The sequence below is a fragment of the Eriocheir sinensis genome, chromosome 10 (assembly GCF_024679095.1).
Source record: "Eriocheir sinensis breed Jianghai 21 chromosome 10, ASM2467909v1, whole genome shotgun sequence".
NCBI lineage: Eukaryota > Metazoa > Arthropoda > Malacostraca > Decapoda > Varunidae > Eriocheir > Eriocheir sinensis.
In genome coordinates, this window is record NC_066518.1 from 11,802,613 (window position 1) to 11,819,744 (window position 17,132).

General features: G+C 45.1%; 1 protein-coding gene across 2 annotated transcripts in view; it reads left to right on the forward strand.

The window, feature by feature from the left end:
- Positions 1-17,132, forward strand: part of LOC126996594 (neurotrypsin-like) — a 46,705-nt gene that overhangs the window by 24,745 nt on the left and 4,828 nt on the right. The window contains exons 1-6 of one of the 2 annotated variants that reach the window (XM_050857200.1): positions 14,293-14,392; positions 14,701-14,798; positions 15,028-15,096; positions 16,278-16,416; positions 16,542-16,657; positions 16,916-17,043. In XM_050857200.1, the coding sequence (XP_050713157.1) occupies positions 14,709-14,798; positions 15,028-15,096; positions 16,278-16,416; positions 16,542-16,657; positions 16,916-17,043 (542 nt within the window). In that variant the 5' untranslated portion in view covers positions 14,293-14,392; positions 14,701-14,708. Of the gene's footprint in view, positions 1-14,292; positions 14,393-14,700; positions 14,799-15,027; positions 15,097-16,277; positions 16,417-16,541; positions 16,658-16,915; positions 17,044-17,132 lie in introns of those variants that run through there. The other variant, XM_050857201.1, reaches the window with a different exon arrangement.

The following is a 17,132-nucleotide window of genomic DNA, read 5'->3' on the forward strand; positions in this document are numbered from 1 at the left end:
TGAGTGGCCAAAAGAGAGACTAATTTCGGGTGCAGAGGTGTCTTGCTACTCTCCTCTTCCTCCTCCCTACAGTTTCGCCTTCAGTAGGTTAAATGTCCGGCACTCTCTATCTTTACCTTTACCTTTACCTTCACTATCAGTCCTCGTGGGTTGTTGGGTCAGACGTCTCGTGAGTGTTTGTTTGTGGAGTGTGTGTATCGTCATATCAATAGTTAGCCTCCCTGTGATCGGACGCACATGAACAGTGGCGCCAATACGTGTCAAGTGTTTGTATTACCGTGTGTCAATGTGTGTGCAATTCACCACAGTCTCATTACGTGCTAGACTCGTGAGCCTCAGCCAGTACCCTCCCGGAAAGAGCTGGGGTGTGTGTGTCTGTGTGTGTGTGTGTGTGTGTGTGTGTGTGTGTTGAAATAGGATCAAGTCTAATAGGGGGACAGGCTGTGTAATCCCGTAATAAAGTGATAAGGCTTTTAGTTGGGCTTTGGCTGATCACATTAACTGGTAATCGGGCTGGGAAACCATATCATGTTCCAAACGCAGAGGCCAAATTTCATACAGCAGTGGGGGGTTATAAATGATGATTATAACGCGGGAGTATCTGCCTGCACTTAAATTTAAAGGTGGTTTATTTGGTAATTTGTCGACCTGTACGATTCGTCAGGTATACTTCAATCGGCTCTTAACCTGCCAACAAACTACCATCTTTGTATTGGTGATAAAAGTATGGACCTCAGTGGCATATCATTTACTATTTTCAGCAGCACAGGTAGTGTAAAGTATAAATCAAACTAATCATGTTTTGAAATGTGAACGTTGCTGATGTGGCTGTTGTTGTTGTTGTTGTTGTTGTTGTTGTTGTTGTCTTCTGCTGCTATTGTTGCTGGTGATAGTGTCGGGGGAAAGTTGCTGAGAAAGAGTTCTGGCAAAACAACCCGGGATGACAAACAAGAATAAACTGACAACAACTCGCCCAAAGCCTCGGTGGCAAGTCCTCGCGGCCAGACAATACCACTTTTCAGGCTGTCACCACCATAGCACGGCCCTCCTGCTCCTCCCCGCCACCCTACCCCCGCCGCCCTCCACCTCTCACTCACTTCGTTCAGCCATTCCTTCTAGTGCGTGTCTGGTTTTTTGCTTGGCGGTTGCCTTCCCACCTTATGGAGTCACATGCACGCCAAGTGGATGCTGAAGGGAGGCTTGAGGGGATATTCACATTGCTAAAAACGCTGAGAGTTTGTTCTGCATTTCAAAACACGGCCACAAACTTTTACGAAGCCTTTGTATGCGATAATCTAATGATCATCTACCCATGTCTTCGTTATAGCGGGTATCATACACGGTCGCTTTGGAACGGTAACATTTTTTATATATAAATCAAATTGCAAGAATACATGAGGATTTAAGGGGACAACAAGAAACTAGAGGCCTACACATGGCAGCGTCTGAGTAATTAAGGTATATAACTGCTCTAAAAGTTGATCTCATTGCAGCTTTATAATTCCCACAGAAGGCAACCCACTATATGAAAGGATGGAGCGCCTCCCATGCAGACACGAATTTGCCATTCACCAAATGTCAATATTTTCACATTCGCTTCACGCGCGGCTTTATCAGCGCACGCAAACTCCGCCGCGTGTGGTGAGGAAACAACCGTAACACATCAGATGTTACCCGTTTGGGCACAGAGCCACAAGACGCTCAGAAACCCTCATAAAAAGGGTCGTTCGGCAAGCTCATCTTGGGCCGCCGTAATCCATCACGTGAAGAAAAAAACATGGATACTATTTTTAATGTTGAAGAATTCTCCTCTTCGTAAGTTATGGGTTTAGAGAAGTACCGGAGTTTTATTTTCGTATTTATACTGACTGACGTATTCCTCACCAGTTGACTGTCTCAAAGCAGTATGTTCACAATCATTACCTCTGGAGTCTTCAGGTATTTGAGTATTCTCTGTTTTCATTTATTTTTCATCAGTGTTCTTCCGTCCCTCATAAAAGAAAGAAAATATTTTATGTTCTCGTAAGACCAACATTTTTCCTTCACATGACACAAAAGCTGACGGACGCCTCTCTCCGGGGATGTCTCAGGCAAACATGACACTTTATCTTGTCGCCGTTCTGGAGAGTGAAGAATTACGCCAACGATGTGGTATATTTTTTCGCCTGCACTTGCCAGGTAGAGACGATGCCTCCGTTACGCCCGCTTTATAGGTCGTTTCTCGGGAGGAAGATACGCTGGTAATGAGAAACTTTACTGCCTGGGTCTTTTTATCACGCCATGTTATATAAATGCCAGAGATAGTGTGCGGGCTCATGGTGAGAGGGTAATATTTGAGGAATTATTTGTTGTGAGATGTTTTACTCGATGGGCGCTGAGTCCTTGTCGCTTGGAGTGCCCCCCTCCCGTCCCCCCGCCTTGTCGAACCTTGAAACACCTTAAGACCACGCGCGCTTCCTCCTTAGCTCGACGAGATGTAGTCCAGTCTTCTTGAAAGACAAAACTAAAATTGGAAGATTCAATTGGCGCCCTCGTTCACAGGGCGGGTTAGAATCTAATGTGTTTTGAAATGCTGTGGGTGATTATTTTTTGTGTGAATAATTTGTAGATAACTGACAGTATACTTATATGACGATATTTCTTAAGGGAGTTAACGGTTTTGTATTCCTATTATACCTTCTAAATTTAAGTGCATTTAGCGTAAGAATTTCATTGTTTGTTTGTTTGTTTTTCGGTTATTTTAATGTCAGGATTTTTTCGCTAATAACGGGTGCAAAGCTGATTTAGATGCTGAATGCGAGTTTGGGTTTTCTGTCAGTAAGTCACTTTTCTACCAAGTCATTTCTCTCTCTCGAGCTAAAGAAAAAGCATCAGAGAAGTGCAGGACGACAGTTGATCCCCGCGCCAGGTGGTATAGCGGGGCGGCCCGTCCTCTGCTCCCCCTCGACGGAAACAAGGCTCCAAGCTCATCCGTCCTCCGCCGCGCCGTCCCGGGCTGCAGCGGCTATTAGTCTTGTCGCGGCTCGACAAAACTCACGACAAGTTTTGATGAAAATGTCAACGTTTCCTGCTGCCGGAGATTCCTTTTCGAGACTGTGAGCCCATGCGTTCCTCTTCACTTGTGTTTGTGTGCGTTAGTGTTGGTGTGGGTGGGTTTTGGGGGGAGGGGGTCTGTGTGTGGGTGTTAAGTAAAATAAAAGTGTAGTTACCGTCAGTAGAAGAAAACTGAATAAACTTAATAGATCCCGTGATTTCTTATAGAAGATGGGACGGAAATGGGAGATCGGAAGGGCTGTAGGAAAGGGCAAAACTGGAGATAAGGATTGATTGATTGATTGATAGTTTATTGTTGCAGGTAAACAACAAGGGAGAAGGGAGGAATATGCCATCCCAACCCCCAGGCAGGGCAGATGTGTGATTATACAACTAGTAATACATGTGTAGATAGCACCATGAAACTAAAAAGATACAATTGTAGGAATGAATGCACAACAAGGACGAGAAGGGGAACGAAAGAAGAATAGGCAACAAGACAACTTATAAGAAAAGGTGGAAGAGTTGAGAGAAGACGAGAGGGAGGAAGACAAGGATAAGGAACGAAGGTAGAGCTGGAGACGAGATGAAACTTAACGGAAATACGAGATTGGGCAACGCATGCACCTACAACAGACAAAAATGAATAAATAGGTAGATGAAAAAGTATAAATTCAGAGGAGAAAACAGGGATCAAAGACAAAAGTAGAGCTGGAGATGAGATGAAATTAAACAAAAATGTGAGACTCGCGCACCTACAACAAACAAAAATAAATAAGTATAAATAAATGAAAAAGTATAAATGCATGACTCACACACCGTGTACAAATTCGCCTTCACAACGGAACCCCAACATGCTGGCTGATCCGTGTGTGGCTTCCGCGGACACTCACGACTGAAGTCAGACCAAGTTCCCTCGTAACACCGTAAAAATCTTCATGTACATAGTTTATACTTTATGATTGCGCTTTTACAGGACATAACTTCGGTGGCGCGCGGGGAGGGAGGGAGGCAGGCAGGCAGGCAGGCGGGAAGGTCGGAGCTCTGTAATTTCGTTAATAGCCCAAGTTTGGTTAATAAACAGCGTTAAATTGAAACGACCGTATAATTTTATTGGTGCAAGTAAGGCCACCACCGTCCCTGTCGTTATATCATCGAAGTGCATAATGAACTTTTAATAATGGAGATTCGCAGGAGCAGTTTATGAAGCAGAGGCGTTCAGGGCAACTTTCCCCCTCCTGCAGGCACGAGAGGAGGCTCTAAGGAAGGGTGAGGCTCCGGGAAATAGCCTACCTTTCACTGAACGCCGTCAGGTTAGCGCGGCTGCTGGTGCTGTGAGTCCTGACCATCATTCCCGGGACCACACCATGCGCTCTTTTCACCCCGTTTCTTCCTTCTCTCTTCACTTTTATTACACATTTTCCTCCTCTTCGTTCCTATTCTCTCCTTCTACTATTTCTTCTATCCGTCCCTCCTTCCCTCCCTCCCTTTCCACGACTTTCACTCCACTATTTCCATGTCTCTTTCCTTCTCTTCTTTTTACCCCTCTCCCTCCCTCCCTCTTCACTTCCCACTTTACTTCTCTTTTCCCCATAAAAACTCTGCATTCTCACCAGGCTACTTTTTTTTTACATCAAGGGAGGCAGCTCAAGGACAAAAAACATAAACAGTCACATAAAGAAGCCCCCTAGACGCTGCTCCGACGAAAGATTGAAGAATGAAAGGCCAGAAGAGAGGTCAATATAGGGTGGAGAGGTGTCTTGATAGTGCTCTTCTCTTACTGTTATTTCTGTTTAGGTTACTGTTAAGGTTACCAAGCGCTCGGCCAGAATAGTTTAATGTTACTCATATTACTTGTGTTACTGTTGTTATTCGTGTTACTGTTACGGTTATTTGCATATATGAAAGTTCCATGTGTGTGAGAGAGAGAGAGAGAGAGAGAGAGAGAGAGAGAGAGAGAGAGAGAGAGAGAGAATACACACGTTTTGCTCGTCAGGATATATATAACAAAACAAAAACCCTGTCCACTTTTTTGAGAGCAGTGGGTTTGCGGACTTTTGTTGTTGTTGTTGTTGTTGTTTTTGTTCGTTTTTAGCCCTTGATTGCCTTCCGTGCTGAAAAAAACATGCAGCTATTCAAATAACTCTCTCTCTCTCTCTCTCGAGAGAGAGAGAGAGAGAGAGAGAGAGAGAGAGAGAGAGAGAGAGAGAGAGATACACAAAAAGGGAGGGTAGTAGTAGTAGTAGTAGTAGTAGTCGTAGTAGTAACAGTAGTAGTAATGGTAGTGATGACGGGGGTGCTATCATCATCATCATCATCGTCAACAAAGAAATCCTGAACTAGTAGCAAAATCAGGGTCAGTATTTTCGAGAACCATTCCAAGCCTGCCGCGCCGCCGGGACCTCGCGTCGGGCCTCCAGTCAAGCCCCGAGGAAGAAGCAACAAATCGTAATTAAGCTCCGGGCCCCGTCCAGCACCGCACCGCTGGGCCGAGACCGAGGCGCTGCGGCCACGGGTGCAAGGGCGAGAATCCTGCCTTACCTCCCCCGCCCCTCCCTCCTCCTTTACGCCTCGCCATCTCCCAGAGTCCGCCTACGACCTCTGGAATTCAATTAGTGCCTTTGAATTGGCGTCGTCAGTCACAAGCTGCTATGGTCGACCTTCCTTCCTTCCTTCCTTTTTCCTTCCTTCACGGGAAATGCAAAAACGGTCAGCTTTGAGAATCACATTAATCGTCACGTTGTTGCGTCGGGAGTGAACTGAACGTCAACAATTACAAGTGCTTTAATTTGTTTCGCAGGTTACTGAAGTGGCTGAAAAATTTATTATATTTCAGAATAGGCAGCCTCGTAATGAGCTAACAAGATTTATGTTTCCTGCTCCTCCATGTTTCCGTGTTTATGTTTCCTCTCCTTTTTTTTTTCATCCCTAATATCCATCCATCCCTAATACCACCTCCTACATTCCTTCTTCAAGCCTATCATCCTTCCTGTCACATGCCACGTTTATGGACAGGTAATTAGTCTTCATCTGGGTAATTAATTAACTTATCCTCCATATCCCTTCGTGTAATCATCGTGATGGGCGCGTGCGAGGCCAAAACCATTCACAAGTTATTTCCACAATCAAACCGAAATTAAACCGCTCTGCGCATGACGAGTATGGACCGCCTGGGTTTATGTTTTTTTCTCTTTCACACACACACACACACACACACACACACACACACACACACCACGGACCATGTCGAGAGGCGGAGGATCGTCATGTGGGTACCGGATATTAACAGTTAGATTCCAATAGTATGAGAAGAGCCGAGAGAGAGAGAGACCTTACCCCCCAGTTGGCGGTGTCATTCAAAGGCCGGTGATATAGAGATCATGACTCCGCGACCGCCAGGAAATTCCCTCCATTTATTAAGTGCCGAGGAACTGCCAGACCCCCCCACCCTTGCCCTCCCCTTCCACTCCCCTCATTCCCCTCCTCCCCTTATGGTCTTTTTCCTCCTCTCCCCGCTCCCTCCTCTCAATCATATCATCCCAGCACATCATCCAGCACCCTCTCCTCCTCCTCCTCCTCCTCCTCCTCCTCCTCCTCCTCTCCTCCTCTACACATCTATTTCCTCAATTTCTCCTCACATTTCTCTCATCCCACTCGTTTCTCCTCTCCTTCTCACCTCCATTCCCCTCCTGTTTTTCACCCCCATTCTTTCAGTATCCCTTCGTATCTCTCCTTCATCCCTCTTTCCTTCCTTCCTCTTTCTCTCCTCATTTTCCATTCACTTTTTTTCTCCTCTTCCTCTTCTTTCCTATTCTCCTTCCACCATTTTTCTCTCCCTTTTCATGGCTTTCACTCCTCTCTTTCCATGTATCTTTCCTCTTGTTTTTACTTCCCCTCCCACTTCACTTCCCACTTTACTTTTCTTCTCCTCATTAAAACTATGCATTCCCACCACCAACCTCTCATAAGTTTTCTTCATCACTCACTCCAGTGGTTTCTTCCTCCTCCTCCTCCTCATCCTATTCACTGTTCTTCTCATCTCCTCTTCTCTTTACCCTTTAAATTCCCTTTCTAGTCCATCCTTAACTCTTCTTCTTCATCACTCACTCGATTTGTTTCCTCATCATCTTCCTCCTATCCACAAACTGTTCTCCTCTCCTCCTCTCCACCCTGTAATTCCTTCTCCATTCCATCCTTATTTTTTCGCCACCTCGACCACTTCCATGCCCCCACCACACGCCCACTTCATGCTCCTTCTTCACTTCCCCTCACAATCCGTGCCCTCAGCCCCTCCTTCAGAGCCCCTTGATGAGCTGACGTGTCATTGTGTAACCCTTCGCGCCCTTCCAGAGACATGACGTGTAATTATATACCAGATACGAGACATCGATCGCTGCTGGCTGGGGAAAAGGAGATGAGTGACGCTGCTGTAGTTTAATGAGATCGCCCTTCCCTCCTCCCTTCCCCGCCTCGCCAAGTTGCTGAAGTGCGTATCTGAATGAGGGAGAAGAAAAGTAAACGAAGGGGGGAGAGTTTAAAAAATTCCTCACGTTTTTTTTTTCTTTTTTTTTTCTGGGCATTGAGTCGAGTCAGCGGCCGTGTAATAGCCTCAGTCAGGGGAGAAATAATTTGACGTCGTGGTGGCTTCTTCTCCGAGAGCAAGCGAGCAAGCAAGAGTAAGGAATTCTGTATAGTTTCTTCGTGACTTTGTGTGTCCATTGTTGCAGCGCTTGCCAAATTTACGCCATTAGCCTCAGATCCGGACGGAAGGAACCTCCATTAGTGTTGTCGGGAGCAGAGTTACTCGGGCCCCAGTGTTCTTGTTTTGTTCCCTCGGTGTCGATGCTCTCGGCGGCTCGGCAGGGACGTGTGTGTGTGTGTGTGTGTGTGTGTGTGTGTGTGTGTGTGTGTGTGTGAGAGAGAGAGAGAGAGAGAGAGAGAGAGAGAGAGAGAGAGAGAGAGAGAGAGAGAGAGAGAGAGAGAGAGAGAATTTGAATTTAAATAGAAGTCCCGGGTACTTCATAAATTATCCTGTCCGTGTGCTTAATTAAATTCGCCATCAACACCGTACTTAGCGGCGATGACTTTATAACGAAGAACGCTGTTGGGCTTCGTGAGTAACGCTGACAGTGATAATAATGACGGTGGGAATAAGGAGAAAAATAAAATACAGAATGATAGTAATAGTAGTAGTAGTAGTAGTAGTAGTAGTAGTAGTAGTAGTAGTAACAGCAATAACAACAACAGTAATAGTAACAGTTGAGTATGTCGCCATCACATCGTCAGGGCTCGCCATAACCGGAGACCTCGGGTGAAACAGGCGCGGGAATGCCTTGGGACGCACCGTGATTGCTGTGTCTGTGTTTTGAGGAGCCAAGTTTTCCTTTTTAATAGATTTTCAAGCCGAGCCCCTCAAGTCTACCTCCCCCCCTGTTCACCAAGTCACTCGCTCATCCTCCTGTGTATAAATCCGGGATAAGTCCATCTCCAGACCACATGCTGTCATTCGGGCTCTCAAGATAGACTAGAGATAATGGATTTGACTCTAAACCCCGTTCCTTTTCCTTCCTTCACTTCACTCTCCCTGCACCTCTCCTCACCCCCACACATCCCCCTTCCTCATTTTTCCTTCACCTCTCTCTCACTCCTCGTTCCTCCTCCTCTCCCTCTCACCTCTATCACTCCTTCTTCTCTTCTTCACCTCCATTCTTCTTTTCTCCCTCCGCAGGCTCAAGGGCTACTCTAAACATGAGACCCCAAAGTTAAAGCGTGGTTACCCTTAAATATTGCATCAGACCCCCATACATAGTGCCCAGGAGATTAGGACCACAAGGGAAAACAAATGCTAGTGGAACCCTGCATTGTGGGAGAAGCATAGCAAGCCTGCCTGAAGCACTAATAATGAGGGACTTAATGTAAAGACGCTCGTTCGTGACCCTAGACGACGGTGAAGCACGGACGCCACGCAACGGGAGCCCCAAGACGAGATTAGAGAGAACAAGGCTTTAAGAATAAACTGAATAGAATAAAATAGACTTTATAATAGATTGTTTAGTTTAGAGCTCTTGAGAGGGATTCTCCTCCACAACACCGTCAAAAAATATATAACATCGATTGCCTGTAGCTCTCCCTCTCTCCCTCTCTCTCTCTCCACTTCACTTAACGAAGCTAATCTGACCCTTAATTACAATATCCCGCCCTGCCCAGCCCAACCCCGCCCTCCTCAAACAGTCCTGGCACACACACACACACACACACACGAGCCGATAAAGGTTGAGGCGTGCTATATAGTCTAGTTTTCACCCGCCTCAGTTTCATCGGCTAGTAGCAAGGGCGCGCGAATTCCTACAGAAACCTAAGCTCCCCTCCCTCACGCTGTCTCCCCCTGACTTCAGAGAGAATGACTGTGCCGAAGCTGAGCCTGATTTAGGGCGCTGCAGCTGTCGTGTTGAACAAACCAATCAGTGCATGCACGAGGGAAAGGCGAAGGAGGGGCTGTGTGTTAATCTTGCTCGTTGGGGAATTAGTATTGGAAGAGAGAGGGAATAGTCATATTTTTAGACTTTTACTTAGATTAGTACTGTTGGTAGGTAGATTCTTAGGCTAGTGGTAGGTAGGTAGGTAGAGAGAGAGAGAGAGAGAGAGAGAGAGAGAGAGAGAGAGAGAGAGAGAGAGAGAGAGAGAGAGAGAGAGAGAGATTTTGCAGGTTAGTGATCTTCAATATTTAGCTAAAGTTCGACAGATTTCTTGCGGCTTAACGAAGGTCAGAGTCGCTCCAGGAATGACACGCCTGCAGCAGCATCCTCTAGTGACTAGTCGCCCTGCCCCTGGACGCCGCCATTCGACCATCGGTGCCTTCATGCCAACAGCGCCGCGGATGAAGTTCTATCACAGAATTAAGAAAAGCCTCGTTTTGACTTCGTGACATTCAAAGTAAACGATGAAGCGCCCCGCCTCACATTTCTCAACCCGTGGTCCGAGACGCGTTGCTGGCCTCAGGTTGTCCCGAGCACCTGAGTCGCACTCAGATAACTGCAGCGACCTTGTCGCGTCAATCCCCCTCTTTTTTCTTCTAAATTTCCTTGAATATCTCAAAACTTTTTAATTAATCGGGAGGTAAAACGTCTCCATCGCTTGGAGAATGCTAATATATTTCCTGCAGTTTTCAATTAAATGTTTATCTGTACAAAGGAACTGTCACGCTCCGAGCTGTGTGGAACACACACACACACACATACACACACACACACACACACACATATATATATATATATATTTATATATATATATATATATATATATATATATATATATATAGAGAGAGAGAGAGAGAGAGAGAGAGAGAGAGAGAGAGAGAGAGATATATATATATATATATATATATATATATATATATATATATATATATATATATATATATATATATATATATATATATCGGGATGGACTTGAGTTTCCTGAACAATTAAGGCGTGACGGAGGGGCTGCACCGAGTCAGCTTAATGGAAGCCCATTCAGTTGGTCTCAGGTTAATTTGGTCTCCACAGACACGCACGAAGTAATTATGACACAGTCTCAGTGGGCCGCCGCGTGATAATTATCTTCAATCTTTTCAACAGACGGTGCACCAGACATCCACACTATATATCGCGCCGCCATACGGATGCTCTTGGGTGATCAAGTGTTGATCTTCATAAACCAGAGTATAGTAACTTTAAACCGAAGATATGGAATTACAATGAAAATGTTTTGCTCTTGTTTTATGTAAACGAGATCGAAACATGTTACTGCAGTTATCATTATTACCAATCAGACTTGTAGTACTCAAGCCACCGATGCCTTGGGAGTTCCCAGGGATGTCTCATAGTATTTCTAAGTGCTAAGACCTCATCGGTAGTTTAAACTGCATAAAACTACTTTAAAGATTCTACCAGACAAGCAAACAATTAGCCAAAATATATATAGGCTACTTATTTTCATTAGGATATTATCATATACATTGTTCTACACACACACACACACACACACACACACACACACGTACACGTACACGTACATAACACACTTATTTGTCCCCATAGCAAAAATAATAACTACAAATTCGATGATGTCGAGTGATTGGTGATGACCGCCAAGCACTTTGTCTCCCACTCATATCCACACAGTTGTTCATATCTCCTCTTCTCTGTACCCTTTAAATTCCCTTTAATGCAGACAGGTATAATTCAGTGCTCTGTTTACAAGTCATGAATTTTCGCAGTTTGTTTTACTAACATTTTTTTTTTTAGTATAGTTGCCTTTACTTTGTGGCTCTTATTCAAAGAAAACGACAATGGGTAGGGTAAACGTAAGTATAATTTATTTTCCTTGGGGTATTCACTGTTTTGTGATCTTAGTGATATTTTTGCACGACGTCTAGACATCTTGAACGGAAAACTCACTCATGAAGACTCGGTTAATCTTCACTGTGGCCTTGGGAAATGGTTGTAATGGGAACCCGATACGTTTAAGAATATGGTCCTAGAACTGCAAATCGTCAGCGACCACCCCAACCCTCTCCCTCTGAATCGGGCTTATAAGCGAGTAGAATTTTCCGGCAACAGTATCTTCTGTACATCAACTTGTACTTCAATCTAATGCCTCCATTCCCTTTACAGTGCTCCCACACTGTTAATATTTGTTTCGCATTCTTTACCCTTAAGAGCTTCAGTCGTGGGTCATCTCTTCAAATACATCACAGGGGAGGAAGTTTTCAGTAACTATGAGACAATAATTATATTCCCTGTAACCGGTTTGTATTTCCCTCCAGTTTTCTAAAATATCATATCGTGGGGCACTCCACGGTAAACATAAGAACATAGGGAGACTGCAAGAGGCCTAATGGCCTACACAGGGCAGCTCCAGATTCCCCCCCCATTACCACCTGTCATCCTCGTCCATGTAGCTATCCAGTCTACTCTTAAAACAAGCTATCGTCCCTGCACCCACTATGTGATTGCTGAGTCTATTCCATTCCCCCACCACCCTATATGGCGACTCTTACCCCTAATTGAGGTGCTTCGGGATTCTCTGGGGCTGATGTCTGCGCCAATTATACATGCAGGCTTCGTTCAGGGAGCGCATGCAATCAGTTCATCATCCCCCTCACAAATCAGCATGGACGATACGAACTTGGAGACATGGGCGAAGTGGCATCAGCAAGACATAAGCAAAGTAAATAACGCTTGGCATGTCCAGGACTATTCATGTAATAGGGTCGTGAGGTGCAGGAGCTTATCATTATGTTGTATGGCTCCGAGCTGCCGCGGGTGTAATAAAAATAAAGGGAAGCGAGCCATTCAGTATGCATGGTGGTCCCGCGACTGTTGCGTCATCTGTGTGTGTGTGCGCGCGTGCTTATTTATAAGTTTTTCCCACCCAATTATGCGTTTGTTACGTCTATTTCCACTCAGGAAGCGTGCTATTTTTGACGGACAATAAACTAATAATTTATCAAGCTGGCATCCGTTATCCGCTTTCGCCAGGTGAAGTGAGTACATAGTTATATTCATCTGCATATATTGTCTCCTGGCCTGAGTTTGGAAATTGGAGCTCTGGATTGCGAGTCGAGCGCGCTAATAGACCATTTCAATAAAAAAGCACCAGCCACGTTAAAGATACCGTGACAGCTTAAGTACTGAAGTGACTGTCGCCCGAACCAAGACTAAGAGGATTCCATAAAATCTGTGATAACATCAGATACACGCTTGTGGTATGTTTAGGGGGTGTGGCTAGGAATGATTTGCTTACATTTATGTTGGTGCTGGTATGCTTGGCTCCCTATCAACACAATGAATCTAGTATTAAAACAAAGCCAGGCGAGTATCATTGACATTTTTACCGACCCCATTTGACACTTCTCTGGATAGCCGAGGGTGGTGTGGGCTGTGTGTGGAATATACATTACTTTTGCAATTCTGTGGTAAGTCGGCCTCGGCGTTTTGGCATTCCACAGGTACACGGAAGGAGGTAGTGGTGGAGGATGGGCCTGAAGTCACCCTCCCTGGTCCCCTCCCCCCCCTCCCTCCCGTGTCCCTCCACTCTATCCCTTCAATTTGTCACTGATTATGCTCATTGCTTTCACGACTCCAGGAGGTTTCTCTCTCTCTCTCTCTCTCTCTCTCTCTCTCTCTCTCTCTCTCTCTCTCTCTCTCTCTCTCTCTCTCTCTCTCTCTCTCTCTCTCTCTCTCTCTCTCTCTCTCTCTCTCTCTCTCTCTCTCTCTCTCTCTCTCTCTCTCACACACACACACACACACACACACAGACACACAAACCACAAGTAAAACTGTTAAGGATTTTGAAACCGGAGAAAAAATATATAGGATACTTTAACTCCCAAAAAATGCTACAGTAATTTTCTTCTTAAAACAGGAAAGCCATTTTCTTCTTATACGACAGATTTCTTTTCCGCGGACCGTGCGCCTTTTCCCAGAAAACGGGTTGCGTGTTCGTTCGTCGCCTCGCGGAGCCCAGACGAACGGAAGGGAAGATGGTCCGTGGACTGTGTAATGACAAGGCGGAAATGCACAGTCTGTGGTGAAGTATAATTGTCTTGAGAAGTAGGAAAATTGAGCCCTTATTCGTTCACCTTAGGTAGGGCGGTGGTGGTTGTGCACAGCGGTAGCACCATGGATATATGCATAAAATAAGCACTTAGATCTCTTCCTGTTTGTTGCTTCTCCTCGTTTTGTATGAGCAGTTGTGCTTATGGTTCCGTTACCTCCATTGTCTCTCATCTTCTCTCCGTAACTATTATGACGAGTGACTCCCGGACACATCCTCAGACTGGACAGGTGTGTTCTCGCGTCAGGCTGTTTGGAGATGTGATGATCAGTGAGTCATCTTTATAAAGATAACTCGCAGGTCAACGAACGAATACCGCCCGCAGACGCCCAGGGGTTAGGGGTAGTGTCAGTCATTGAAATGCACACTTGGAATATCTTGGCACAGAGCGAAGATTTTTGAGATACACCTCTGCAGCCTTTAGCTATAGGTTTCTATTCACTGTTGATGAGTGATGTTTTGTCGTGCACCAAACGTTTAGTAAAATTCAGATGAGAAAATGAACATTGTATCCAAGAAGTTACAGAGAAAACGGAACCGAGACGTGAAGGAAAACTGCCCATTCATTCAAAATGTTCCTGACACCAAACGAACGGATGCAAACTTACGTAAGGTGCGGATTCCAAACTGGCAACTGTGTGGTGCTCTTACATGCGGATGCGCGCGTGTATATAATGTGCTGTGCAAGTGTCACAGTTGAGGCAGCGGCTAAGGAACTGTAGGACGTAAACCCGTGTAGGAACCAGACATTCTCCAGGTAAGTAGAGCGTGTTGCACCATGTTTTCAGGTGACCACGGGAGAGTAACAAAGGTTATTGTTGCTCACCTGTCCACAGTAAAAGTATCTGGGCAGGTAGTAACTTTGAGTGGTGGGCGTTGATAGGGTAGCAGGCGACTGTGTTTTTGTTTGTACATTTTCTCCAAATTTGTGTCATTGAAATGATGGCAGTTTGAAAATATTTGATGGGACTGCTAGGGTGCTCCCTCATTATTATTATTATTATTATTATTATTATTATTATTATTATTATTATTATTATTGCTATTGTTGTTTTCATATTTAAGGTTAAGCAATGACCAAGGAAGGAAAGCCGGAGCAAGCGAGATGGCCCGTCTCACTGCAGCTACTGCTGCTGTTTCTTTTTCCCCTGGCAACGTTTGAGGTGGGTGTGACCTTCCTGCTCTTTGTTGTGTCGGCCTGTCTTTCTTTTGTCAGAGAGAGGGAGATTTTTTGGTGTGTGTGTTGGGGGGGAATGGCACGCCATTTCTTACCTACTTTTCACGTTCTCTTTTTGATCAAAATTATCTGTCCTTGTCACTTATTTACATACCTGATTGATATTGTTCTGAAAACTTAGCTGTATAATGCATGCACATTGTACCTGTTTTCAGAGTGAACCGCAACAAGTCGGAAAGATGCAACTGTCGGGGGGCCGAGGACCACACGAGGGCAACTTGCAGGTGAGCCGACGAGACTGCTTTGTAGGGAGCTGGTGGAAGGGAGGATAGAGGGGACTGAGGGAACATAGGGGTAGGAAGGTTTTGATTATTTGTATGGCTTGAGAACCCGAAAAGTCTTGAGTTTTGGGGTAAGTCTGTGGATGAAGGAGCGAGAACTGATGCTTTTTCTTTCTCACAGCCCGTCGCTTTCCTTCTTGGAGTCTCTGGTGGTTGTGGAAAATTGTTGAGATGTTGGAAAAATGCAGACTATTTTTTTCTCCTACGTCGTGTTACTAAGTCTTCGAAAATTCTGGTGGTTTTATTTTATGTATTCATTTTAAATACTTATCTCCGTTATTAAAGGTGTCATATCTGTTTTGCATGAGTCTTGCGGATTCGATTTTATATACAAAAAAAAAAAAAAAATCCTACGTCCCTTATAGAGATGGACAAGAAGTCTGCATATAATGGAAGGTGTGTTGAAGCAAGCACAGCAGACACAGGGATGCCGCATGCAATAGGGGGAGTCGCCATGATGCTTGCGGTCCCCTGAGTGAGGACAGAATACCTAATCACCATCCCTGACCACAGGTCTGGGGATATCCACGTGATCGGGGTCTTCACCGTATGAGGCAATCGGTTATTTCTTGTATTAAATAATGCAAAAATCAAAACTATAATTCCTTATTAAGGGTGTTTTCTATATTCTAAACATCACTGAGTTGCATTAGAAGTGAGTATTGCTACGAAGTTTCCGGAAGTGTGTATTATGACGAAGTTTTGATCGTTGTGTTTGCCAGCCGAGCCGGCACGTAGAGGGAACTCGGTAATGTCAAAATTAAGCCAGCAAGCTGGACTCGAGCAAAGCTTATCACTCCGCTCTATTCGACATAACATGGTTGGTTTTCCTTAAGAAATACGTTTATCCTTCGTGTCCACGTAAATGATTAGTCTTCGTTTATTACCCCAGAGGATGTGTGATAGATATATTTAGTATCCCTTTTTTTCTACGTACGGTAGTCTATTTTTTTCAAATACTTCACATAAATTCCTCATTAAGTGTTTACATTTTGTTTCAAAGAATTTTGGAAGACACACTAAGCAAAACTTGCCTTTCATTTTTTTTTTCTATTATTATTATTTTCGCCTGTCTCTTCATCGCCATGCCCTTACCTAACCCACGTGCACTTGACGCGTCACAGGTCGAGGTAGACGGGGTGTGGGGCTACGTGTGTGACGACGACTTCGGCTTCGACGAAGCTGACGTAGTATGCAGGGACTTGGGCTACGACGCGGCGGAAACCTTCACCCGAAACAATTACTTCGGCAACAGTTCTACAGGTTTGTTGGTCTTAAAACTCTTAGGATATTGCATAGTTCGCTGCAGTGTTGAATATATAGCTTTGCATGTGGTAGCTTGTCTGCTATAAGTTTTATGAGATGAGTTAACTCATCCGTCATCTCAGAGTGGCGCCGCAGCTCCGTCAAGTTCTGGGTGAGCGGCGCCAACTGCTCCGCGGCCACCAGCTTCAGCGACTGTACCTCGGCGAGGCTGGGCGAGCACCAGTGTGGCCCCACTGAGGTGAGTGTTTTGTCATTTGTCAACCCCCAGCATGGGTCATAATTAATGCATGGCGCAACCCCTGTTACGTCAGAGGGGTTGTATGAAATATTAGAAACCTTGGAGTTATAAAAAAAAAACACGCAAATGCTTGCCGGAGTTTAGAGGAGTTCCATTACAAATATATTTTGTATTGTTTTCACAACACTCAGCACTGCATGCTATTTAATGAGAGTACAACATAGGCGTCTCGAAACTTGTCCCATATGTCTTTGGCAGATCGCGGGCGTCTCCTGTCGGCTACCCGAGGCGCGGTGCGAGGCACAGCTATTCCCTTGCAGCACAGGCGATGTCTGCTTGCCTCGGGACCTGGTATGCAATGACTTCAAGGACTGTGACGATGGAAGGTGAGTCGAATTACTGCCGAGATCTACTACGGGATGACTGACGTTAGTGTGTCAAAAGTGAAATACAGGTCGCGTAATTACGCTTTTTC